Genomic DNA, 12,482 nt, shown 5'->3' with positions numbered 1-12,482 from the left:
AGGCTTTTAGACCATAATCTTAATAATATGCCTTTACTTTTGGTCAGCTGTGAAGTGGTCAGGCAGTTGGACAAGATCATTGTAGGTTACTTCCACTGAAAATATTCTATTCTATTCTATAACTTCTATAACTGGCTATGAAAAGGCTTGCCCTCTGAACAAATCTTCTCTGTGCTTAAGGACAGAAAAGAAGTTGATAATAGCACTATCCACTTTTTCTGTTTTGCACTGTGTTTTTTCAGTCATTGAAGAGAATCACTACAGGCTCTTTCTGGTCTCCTCATTAACGCAGTATTTTTTTCTACTGCTGCATGTTACCTGGGAAACAGCTGTAAGATGAAATTTGATTAGCAAATGTTGCGGTGGTCAGTTCCTTGGGGAGGGCAAATGTGCTTTACTCTTCTCAACTGATGGAATTCCAGACAAGGTGCAAACTCTATCCCTGTAACAATTCCTCCTCCCTCTCATATGGGGAAGAAGAAGGCTTTGAAACCATCCAGAATCACAATAGCAGAAATTTGTAATTTAAAATTTCAGCTGACTGCAGTGTTGCAGCCCTAAAATTCCACTCATCTCACAAAGATTAGCTGTTCCTAGAGAAATTGTGAGGTCTTCCTTCCTCTATGACAGATACAAGTTTTAGGAGTTAAAGAGAGAGGATTGTACTTCTTTTGGGATCTAGACACCTTTTCCTCTGTTTCTTCCAGCATGCCAGAAGAAAACAAATACACTGCATAATGCTATAGATGACTCAGTTTACTTTTCCTTGGCATTTGGAGTTCATACCCTCTTTGTGGTTTCACTCCATTTGTTTACAGGCAGTCTGTCAGACCCTAAGACAGTGTTCACCAAGAACGTTGCTTAAGCAAGGTCTGGTCAGGTTATTCTAAAAGCACTGAAATTAGTCCAAAACAAATTTTGAACACTCTACTCTTCTGCATTAGGAGCAGGTTCTACCAACATCATTCCTTAAGAGTCACTGGAAATTTATTTAGCCTCTGTGTCTACATTTCTCCATATTTAAAATTGAGGTAATTATTCTTGCCTTTCTGACAGGCAAGGATTTAAGGTATTAGTCATTCAATACTTGTATAAAATAAAAGGGTACCACAACAAAAAACAAAATACCAGAAAGCAAATCCGACAGAGACAACGTAAACCCATAAACCCTGAGTTTCCACCAAATGCAATTGCTTTCTGGAACTCTCCGCAATTTAATGCTGACCTCATTCTTAAAAAGCTACGTCAACAGTATGAAATTTATAAGTTCCATTTTTTTGAAGATTATCAACTGATGCCATTTAAAACATAAGGCTGCATTATAAAAACCAGCAGGAACTACTGAGCATTTTTGTCAGGAGTATGCATCAGCTCACTGAGAACCATACTATGTAGTTAAATGGCTCTTAGCAACATGCAGTATCAAAACAAATTAACATGAAATAGGTGAGTAAAACCAGAAAGTGACACTTGTCTATTGCTTATCAGATGCTGAACTAAAAGGATGACAGCATACAGTCCTAAATTAAATGCAACCCCAATACAGAAACTGCTTTTCAGTCTAGGAGTCAACAGCCAGGAACAGTGGTTATCATCTAAGCCAACTAATTTATGACAAGGGAAGAGATCTATCAGGTATTTCTGCAGACAGAAACACACACTGCTACTGCAGATACCACCAAGCCAGTGTATCTGGCAGGGATTGTTTTAGACTCAAATTGCCATCGGAATTGCTACATAAATATGTATTTATACACACACATATACGCATTCATCAGTGACTTAGGCACCAAGCAAGCTCAAACAGTCTCCTCATGTGGAGTACATCAGATCTCAAGATCAGCACAAGAGCCAGGTGAAAGGAAGAGCTTGGACAGTGATTCAAGATCCCAAAGCAGCCATGAAAGGCATCATTTCAATACACAACCAAAAAAGTAAGTCCCCTGAATCTAAGAGAATAGAATTCATATGATCATTCCCAAACCTCCGAGATCATGAGGTACAGTTCAAACCCATACTAATAATCAAGCCAGGTCCTCTTTTTTTTTCCCCCCACAGACCATTTCAAATATCCCTAATGCTTTGTCATGTTAATTAGGGAAAAATTTAAAATCTAAAGAAAAAGAACTTGCTTTAGCTACAAAGCATAAGGTGCTGATAGTCCCAAAAGAAAACTGCTATTCCCATGATTGCGCTCCCATGAGAAATGATGCTGTTCCTGCCATCTGCTGTGCTATTACTAGTCATTCATAATGATAAATCCATCATAAGAAATATGTTCATATGAAGGCTGTGACATATGTTTTCTATTAACAAATGACAAAGAATCCTGTAATACACTGCAGATGCAGTTTTGCAAACTGTACTGTTTAGAGGAAAACAATGGCACGTGTCACTGAGCCCAATCCTGCTCTGGAAACCACAACATAAGATGGTGCCTGTGTTAACTTCCATGACTTCTTCACTGAATGAGTCTTACACACATACACTACCAGATCTTGTACATGATTACTACAGAGCACTGGAGAAGAAGAAACACAAAGGGTTAGCCAAGGATCTTAACTCCAAGTGCTCCCCAGTTCCACTTATCAGACCAAGCCAGATGGGAAAAATATGATTTCCAAAAGGGAAGGGGTTGGCACAGAGTGACAGCATGTGCTTATGAACACAGCTGCAGGAATAAAGAACAGACTGAACTCCAGGAAGGCAATGGACAATTGTTCCCAGAGAGAACTGTGATGAACATTAACACCATGCATTTCTGTAAGTCAATTCCTGCTCTTCAGCAAGCAACGCAAAAGCACAGAAAGATCAACAGCAGAGCCACATGTAAATAGACTCCCTGAAGCTGGGCACCAGTAGCAAAGGAACCCTAGCAACGCCAGGCTTGGCACTACTTTTTACTCCTATAGCACTCAGAAATTTTAACAGCAACAGTTCTTGCACCTCCTTAAGCAGAGACAGGAGAAAGAAGTCCAGAGAACAAAGCACTGAAGGCTCCTACACTCCAAATCCAGCCATGTTGTACTGTCCTGTATGAGCTATTGTGTACAACAGCAGTTTCACCCTCCAGTGCTCTACTTCTGCCACTCCAGCCAACACTAAAAGGTACTAATGTGATAAATAATGTCAGAGGCACTTTTTGGGTCCATTTTCATAATCCATATTGAAAATAATTAAATTTAAAACAAAACTTAAAAGAATCCTAGTCCCTTCACATGCATTTCTCTTCTCAAGGTAGCAGATCACTTGGCTAACAAGTCTACTCTATTACTATCTCTCATTACTGAACAGCCTCGGTACAAAGAAAAATGAGAACACCTTCAACTCACATTGTTTTTCCTGCAGAAAGCCAGATGAGCAAAACGCAGACTCTTCACCTGCAAAAGGAAGAAACCACAATGTAAACTAAAATCACTTTACATGAACTCTTTACTTTTTCTACTGTGTTGCAGTAAATATTTTGCAACTGACCACTATGGTGATTTCCATAACCCCCATTGGCTTCAGTGGGAATAGCTCAGCATATGACACCCCTGACAACTGCTGTAATCTGTTCAAAGTGGTTAGCCTTGAAGCTAGATTTTACCCTTTATATTCAATCTGTTTGATAACCTGCAGCATTACCCACTGAATCTCTAATCCAGAAATGGCATAACTTACCTAGCAATACAAAACAGATTCCTATTCCAAGTATTTAATTAGCAGCTTTTTAAAGAATGTTTCTGTCCTTCCATTCCCTCCCACAGTCCACCCATCCAAAGAAAGCTGCAAGTACAAAGGGATTTTCTCAGATCTAAATACAAAAACCTAATATACCGAGACACAGGAACATGGGAATAAAGGCTCTTTCTGTAGATAAAGCCCTCCTACAGCACTCCAGCCATTTCTACCATGGAGGGTAAACACCTTTGCCATTCCACCACAAGAGCAACCAAAGCAAAAAGGCATCACATCAGCCTACATCTATCATCAGAGTTGGGATGGGAACACAGGTCTCTCAATCCCTTCTCTAGATTCCTTCTTCAGAGGCCCAGCAACATTTTTTCCTGGAGCCTAACTACCCCTTGAGTATATGCACAGACACAGCATCAGCTGCTGGGGCACAGCTGACTCAACAGCAGAGACCATGTTCTGTTATGTTGTTTGGCAACATAGAACAGACTGCAAATGACAAGCACCAGGGAAGCTGTGGCACCTCAGGATATGGGAATAAAACAGCGCACGTCCTGCCATCGCCTGCCCACTGATTCTCATGTGTTCAAATGAAAGCTTCTGCCCAGTGCCTTAAGAAGACTACAGAACTTGTAAGCATTGTTTCTCATCTCATGAATTAAAAATGCTGCCACACTAAATGCAACTAGGGTTAATATATAAAAACTAACAATAATGTTTTACTCCTCTGATGGAGGTAGCAGTACAGAATAAGAACTCCGAAACTATTCTCTTTTTCTTCAGCTGCCCCAGTTATCAAATTGACTTGGTTTTAAGAGAGTAAAAAGAAAAGAAAAAATGACAGGCTTTCAATATACAGCAAAGAAATCTGCTTTAGTCCATTCTTTGTGCAAGCAGTACTTGCAGTACACTACTGTACTTCACTTTTGAAGAACAAAAATTATTTGAGTTAGCTACTTTCCAAATTTCACATACCATCTCTTTCCTTTTCAGTTCCTCACCAGGACAATTCACAGACTCTTGTTCTGACAAAGAGCTTGGGTCACAACCGTTACCTGCTTTCAACTTATTAAGGAAGAAATATTAACTGCAACAGCTCACAGAGACAGCCATTGCTGAGGCAAAGCAGCCATCAGTCACTGCCTTGGGATGAAAGTGTGAAACTCTCAGGAATGTGAGAGCTAAAAGCAAAAACCGGGTCTCCACGACAAGAGTACAGACCAGCCTTCTGAAGTGCTTGTATACACAATTACACTAATTACAACATGGAAAACAATGTGTTTCACGAAGAAAACTCCTTTCCATGGCAGCTTTGAATGGCTGTACAGACAGAAACTCTCCTTCTCAAAAGAACAGACAGAAGGTGAAGACACTTCCACTACAGAACTAAAACTCATTTTTATTTGGTAGGTTTAAGAAACAGAGAGTGTCTTTTTTTAAAGCCTTACTAACAAATTTCAACTTTGCATGTACATTTTTAACATGTACATTTAAGCCTTTCAGTACATCTTACTGTGCCTGTTCCACATTTTTCATCTCATAGTAGATTTAACAGATTCTGAAAAAAAAGCCACTTCTCTGTCCTGGAATTGAAAGATGATCTGCAATTACTCTATTTGTATGCTACTTAAAACAAAATGAGCAAGCAGTTTTTTGGGCAACGTTGAAACCAGAATAAAAGCCACTTTGCCTTCCCACAAAGGACTGCTAGCACCAGTAGAAATAAACGTATCTATTGACCAGAGAAAGCAACTGTAGGTAAAAATAAGATTGACAAAGTTACCTTTAGTGTCATGCTATGGTACATTGCCATGACACATACATGTAGATTTGCAGACCTGCAGCCATTTCTCATTCATGCAGCTGTGCTCCTGAGATGTCAGAGGGCATTTTGTACAATTCTTGTCTCTCATTTTGCTCTTGCCTGGGATTACATTGATAATGGGATCAGTGTCAGAGGCCAGCACAGCAGAACAGTTGTGCACCTCAGCACCAGGCAGGTATCCAGGGGATCATTCTTTTCTTTCTTTCCCCACAGATTCAGTCTGACAGTACTGGCTACAAGAGTGCCAACAGGCTTTATGGTACACAATTTTCTGTCTTCTAATCATCTGAATTCATGTAACAACATAACCAGACCACTGGAACAAACAATGTTCATGCTCCACATTCTTGCCTCAGCAAGAATACTACGAAAATTAACTTCTGAATAGAAAACTCTGTTTGGGTAATTTTTTTTTTAAATGCCAGGCAAATTTAAAACTAGTGTGTGGACAGTTATGTCAAATTTGGGAAAATAAAGAGAGAGGAAAGGAGGCAATATACCTACAGATGGCATGACCCTCTGGATGAGAATGGCAGCCAGGGAAACTCTAGGCCCAAAGAAACTGATGCAAGAACACATGCTGATTTCACCATCGGACTGGATCTTAACACAGACTGAAAAAGGAAAAGGGAGGGACTGCATGGAAAGCAATGCTCTCTGCAGCAGGACTCAGCTCTCAGCGAAAAAATATCTCAGCAGCCAGTTTAAGCTTCCTCCACTTTGTATACAATTGCTGAGCTGTATTCTAGAACATACAGATTCAGAAAATTAAATTATGGCAGTTGCACAACACTGGTAACCTGCTCTGCTATAAACTGCTAGCAGTGATGATTTACAGAAATCCAATCCACCATTTCTCTCTAAAACCTGCTGCTAGAAGTAAAATCTGTTCTCTATATGAGCCATCTGATGTGTTTTGGAATGCTGATGACTATTGTAGTTTTCATCCTTCCCTTTCACTATCCACTAAGCCAAATATTCTGTTTGCCATTCTTCACATTAATAGGCAGCAGATGCTATTGCAATAAACTTAATAGCAGCATAAACACTACAGTCAGTTATGTAAAACCACCCTTTAATTAATTATATGAGTCCAGGAGGGCATGACAAGGAGAGGTAAATCACATGCTGCTGGGGGGAAGGAAGAGAGCAGTTTGTTTACACAGAACATTCACAGTGGACAAAATTAGGCAAGCCAGCCCTCAGAGGAGAGAGAAAGAGAGAGAAGGAGAACCACTAGTAGAAGGTAAAACTCACTATTAGCAGTCATGAGGGTGTAGAGGTTTTGTGTTATACTGAGTGTTTTGACCATTGCATAAATGTTGTAGAACCTCTGAGACACATGGCAGGTGTACAAAGGGGACTCTATCAGTGAGCCAGTGAAAAATGAGACCAGATGAAGAATTCAAAGACACCTCAGTCTGCACCAGTCTTACACAGAAACCCTGGTTTCCTGTGGGAGTTTAACGGATCCAACTCAACATAGCTCGTAATTTCAGATACTGTGGGTTAGTATCCACATTACAACTGAAAGTATCTTAACGAAAAGTCTAAACCATGCAATGCAAAAAATTAACCACTCCCATTTAAGTGGAGAATGCTAATTCACAGTCAAGTTGGCATAGCTGAAATATTTTCTCTGTATTCCCTTGATCTAATAAAAAAATTTAACTTTTATTTTAAACATTAGAATTACAAAATTCAACAAAACAAGACTCGCATAGAATTATACTGAATCATTTTATACCCAGGAAATAATTAAGTGAGAAAGAAATATACATATCTGACATTATTGCAAAGGAAGCTTATGCAAATATACAAATTATTACAAGGAAGGAAAACGAGAGAAAAGAAACCAGTCTTTCCTGAAAAAAATTACCCTAGCAGCTGCATTCCTGCCATACTTTGCAGTTAACTCAGGGCTGATTGCTAGCACCTAAGCAGTTTTCCTTGCCAAAAGTGCATGTAACCGTTGAACAGGGAGCTGCAGGCTCTGCTTTATTCCTAACCAAGCACCTTATGTACATATTTAAACACTGTACGACCTTTATTGTCTACATAAAACGAGATTAACTTCATTTCACAAAAAACAATAGATGGTTTTCAGACTACAAAGTCTTTCCCCTTCCACAAAAACATCAACTTGAAGAGTGATGTAGCTAAACTTTCCTCTTACACTTAGGATTTGTACGTATTTTACAACAACCTAGTTGAATGTCTGATGAAGACAGATCGCTTGAAGTTGATTAATTACTTCTCTCTCACATCAATGTTTCTCAGAACACATGACTGGACAGACTCTTAATTTGATTGAAAGATAAAGCAATACTGTTACATAGCCAAATTAAGAACTGTTTATGCCCTAAAAAATAATAAAAGAGCAATTACTTTCTCCTTTGCTTTCCTCCACCTTCCACTACAGGGTGAGACCAGCATAAATCTTTGCAGCAGCTGTCAGTGTATCCTACCCTTCTGACTGCTATTGTCTTACCTTGTGCATTACTTTAGCCTAACCAGAGGTTCAAGAGGTCTGGGACAAGCAAAAACACATTAATGCTTAATTCAAGAGCTTACTTGAATGCCCAGGACAATTTTTGGGAGCTTAGTGCACTCTGAAAAGCTGGTCCTTGTGCACAGTCCACTCAAAACCAAACCAAACTCTCTCAAAACAGAAGGAGAATCACTGTCATCAACTTAAGTCTTTATAGCAGCCTTCTGCACACAAGACAACAGAAAACATGAATTCCAAGTAGACCAACAAAAGCTATTGTGAATCCTAAGGCTTTGGAAATGCAATGTCAGCACCAAAGGGTGCCCAGTGTACAGTGTGGAAGCAGACAATGGCTGATCAACCCTTCTATGAAGTAAGTCTCTGCTAAAAGCTACTAGGATAGACTCTGCTTTCCCTTTTACTGCTGTAAATCCAGTTTATTCAGTAGGGTAACTCTTTACAGTAGTCTTTGCCAAGGATCACAACGTACTGGTGTCAAAAAGTGCTGCAATCACAGGATGTCTGCTACGCATTTCCTGGAAGCATAAAAGTGCTGTAATAATGCTTGTTTCAAATTAGTGTGAAATATAATAGTATAACTGTATGGTGCTCTTAGTCATAGAACAATAGAATCATAGAATGGGTTGGTTTGGAAGGGACCTTGAAGATCATCAAGTTCCAACCCCCTGCCACGTAGTCATATGGTTTAGTTTTAGGTAGCCCTGTGAGGAGCAGGGAGTTGGACTTGATCCTTATGGGTCCCTTCCAACTTGAGATATTCTACAATTTTATTTAAATTAGCTTACTCTACAGATGTATATTAAACTTAATCTTAACCTTAACCAAAAATGTTACTCTAGTCTTCCAGTTCTGTTCAGTGCCTTGTGGATATCATGACAGGAGAACAGATAGAGCAGTTGAGGGAATCAACAGGAAATTGCCCCTGACACCTCTCAAAAACAGGCTGCTTCACATATAAACCAGCCTTTTATTCCCCCTTAACTACATGGGAAAGATGAGATCCAAAAGATATGATATCAGACTGCAAAAAAAAAAATCATCACTCAGCTATGCACCTGCTGTACTTAAAATCTCAGGAAGTATTTTTTTAAAGGGGAGTTACAAAGAATAGCTGGAATGGTGGGGAGTCATAGTGCATGCCACAAATTCAACAGCATTTTATGGTCTACTGTGTAACACAAAACTTCTCATTAAAAAAAAAAAAAAAAAAGGTAGAAATTGAATAGCTCGGTCCTAGGAGGTACAGAAAGGGCAGGAACTGCAGATTTTCATACACAGACTCAACACAAGTTGCCCAACAGTAAGCACCTCCCAGCTTCAAACCACTATCCTATAATGGGGTGGATGAGAAGAATAAAAGTTTAATCTAAATCAACAATTCAAATGAGTCCCAGAAAGAAAGTAATACTATCATTAGCACTATTTTCCACATCGACAGTCGATTCATTAAAAGATGAAAAGATCTGTGTAACCTAGTCTTGTGCAATGGGACCAAGAAAGGCCTTTCACTCACCTCATATGAAAATTTCCAGTTGTGAAAGCTGATCATGTCCATCTATTTTGCTGGTTACCAGTAAAGCAATCCATCAGTCTGTATGTGTGGCATACGAAGCACAGGAAAAGTGAATTTCACATACATTTTACAGTCAGTTATGTTTTAAACAATGAAAAATCAAACTGCATTTTGTCAATTGCCTACCTGAGAATTCATCCTCATTTGAAACATTTTAATTCAATTAGCTGAACTTGCAGAGTAAAATAGTAGCATGTTGCTGAAAAAATGACTAATGGTTCTTAAAATTTAATTAATGTGTATTAAATCAATAGTCATCATTTGTGGCAAGGTTATTACAGCATTACATTGTTATTTGTTTGCTTGCTTGTTTACATTATTTTCTACAAAAATACTGCATACCTCCTCCTTTTTTTCAACAAATTAAGTTTCAAACCAAAGAAACAGTCAAGATTCACTGGGGGGTTGCCTGCTTCACTTTTTTTGTGTGTGCATGTGGGGGTTATCATAATGTTTATATTTTGGAAAAGGCAGGCCTTGCCGGCAGGGAAGACAACCAGTCCAGCTGATCAAAGAGCTTTGGCTTGAACTTAGAGCAAAAAGGAGAGCACATCACCTTGGAAGAAGGGGTAAGCAACTCGGGAGGACTACAAGGCTGTTGTGAGGTTATACACGGAGAAAATTGGAAGGGCCAAAACCCAGCTAGAACTTAGTTTGGTTACTGCTGTAAAAGACAACAAAAAATGCTTTCTACAAATTCAACAGCAACAAAAGGAAGGCCAAGGAGAATGGGCTTTAAGGTCCCCTCCAACTCTAATCATTTTATGATTAAGTACATCTTCTGGTGAAAGACAGAAATTATGTGCTCCTGTGAACCACAAGTTGAGCAAGAATACACAGTCAAAAATATCAGAAATTGCACACACCAATTTTCAGATATTATCTAGTTCTGTCGCGAAGATGCATATTTCCTTTCCTTAGAAGAAATAAAAACCAAACAAAACCACACCAATTACCTATTTTCCCTCAACTACCCCACAAATTCATATTACTGCAAATATCCTGCTACTGTAATTTTAATACTTAATCTAAAACAAAGCATTTCAACCTTCCTACTCACACATCCATTTTTCTGAAGATCATCTTCATATCTCTAAATTTTTAAGGGAAGCTTTCATAGGAAAAAACTCTTCACAGACAAGAAAGATGTACAAGTACTTTCTATTTACTGCCAGACAAACTTTCATTCAGGATTTCTCCATTGCTAAAGACAAAACCTCTCTTTCCACACGTCCAGGACAGTAAGCAAACCCGTCACATACACAATCCATTCCTATCACACTACTGAGTAATTAAAACCAGTGTGTTGGGGCAAATAGACAAAGGAGATTGATAAAGATTGCATTAAGATCTCAAGCTTGGCATTTGCTAAATTCTGAAATCTTAAGTTTTGCAAACTTAACAATTGTAATGAAATTATATTCAGCAACTGTAATGAAATATAGTTTGTCCCAATGTTTCTGGTAAAATGGCCAAGAATTGGAGCTGTCCAGCAATAGCTGTTGGTTCACTGAAGACAGGCAGAAAACCAGGCAGCCACAGACGAGAAACTCAGCACAAGAAAAACGTTAAAGATTGTGTATTTTATCAGATCAGGTAAAAAAAAAAAGAGGTCTGGAGTCGCAATGTAGCTTGCACAAACTTATGCACAGCAGCTTTGTCTATGGTACGATCCAGAAAATGCCAGCTGCTTTTGTCAGGAGTACAGAAACAAACCAACACCTTCAACCTCACAAACACTAAAAATATATATTTAAAATAAGGATATGATCTCAAGATAGCTGGAGGATATGCAAAGCACTGAAATCCAGTAGGCTGAATTTGTCCCTGGTGCTTAGTACATGCAATTTTCCTTAATGCAATGGACAGATACTTTGCATTAGGAGTGAATTTAAATGTATGGCTATGATATGTAAAAAAGCTTTTGTTCTACAACAAAGAAGGCATCTGCATCAACATAATTTATGCAGCTGTACAAATTTTTAATTCAGCTTGATTGCTGTTTGTTATTTGCTGAAGTGAAAACTCAAATAAATTTACATTCTGCTGCCAGTTTTCTCCCAAATACTTATTTCTACCTCTGATAAGAAAGGTTGCACTGGACAAGTGCTCTCAGTTGTACTTACTGAGAATCAATCATCGAACTAAATTACATACTTGTAATTTATAAAGTTCCTGAAGATCTTCTCTCTCACACTGGAACAGTAGCATTACTTAAATAAAAAGCATCCAGTGGGTATTTGGCTCTGCCCAGAGCATACTCCATCTTCTCATACATCTTCACTTGTTGAAAGAGTCCATAATAATGTGCTTTATTAATCAACTTATCAAACCATGAAAAAGAACCAGTGCTCTGCTCTCTGCACAGGCACGTAGCAAAATCACTGGCCCTAGAGACTGGTTGAATTGTACCAAAGCTCTCTGGAACCAACACCAATGAACTCATCATTCCCTGAGAGCCCCAAGTAAATCCAGACGGGGAGGGAGTTTCCTTGAATCTGCAAACCATACTCCTCACATCTTTTCATTGAACAAGTGAAGTACCCTTGGAAAAGAAACCAAAAAGAGAATCCAGCTTTAGCTGAACTTTTAAGTTTTTACAATAAACAATTGGGCTAAGGCTAAAATATCTTTTTACTGTGGTACAGAAGACAGTCTTCCTTCCAATGTCCTCCTCCTTCCCTCTTTGCCTTTTTTGTTTGTATATGAAGTTGCTAATCACAGACTTTTCTAAAATTGCTAATCAGTAACACTATTCAGTCTTGTTAAGCTATAACAAAAGCACGGTACACTTATCTGCACTAACAACAGTGTGATATGACTGATCAGTATTTGTCAGATAATTCCATGAAGAGACAAATGAGCATGTGTATGGGGGAGGGAATAAACCAGTATGT

The 12,482-nt window shown here is 38.8% G+C and overlaps 1 protein-coding gene across 7 annotated transcripts in view; it reads right to left on the bottom strand.

The window, feature by feature from the left end:
• PITPNM3 (PITPNM family member 3) overlaps positions 1-12,482 on the bottom strand; it is a 62,396-nt gene that overhangs the window by 36,096 nt on the left and 13,818 nt on the right. For all 7 annotated transcript variants that reach the window (XM_027668820.1, XM_027668823.1, XM_027668821.1 and 4 more), the window contains one exon: positions 3,333-3,380. In XM_027668820.1, the coding sequence (XP_027524621.1) occupies positions 3,333-3,380 (48 nt within the window). The remainder of the gene's footprint in view (positions 1-3,332; positions 3,381-12,482) is intronic.

This window comes from Corapipo altera, unplaced genomic scaffold (genome assembly GCF_003945725.1).
Source record: "Corapipo altera isolate COAL_440 unplaced genomic scaffold, ASM394572v1 302, whole genome shotgun sequence".
Lineage (NCBI taxonomy): Eukaryota > Metazoa > Chordata > Aves > Passeriformes > Pipridae > Corapipo > Corapipo altera.
Note: the sequence above shows the minus strand (reverse complement) of the source record. Positions and strands in the feature narration are given on the sequence as shown.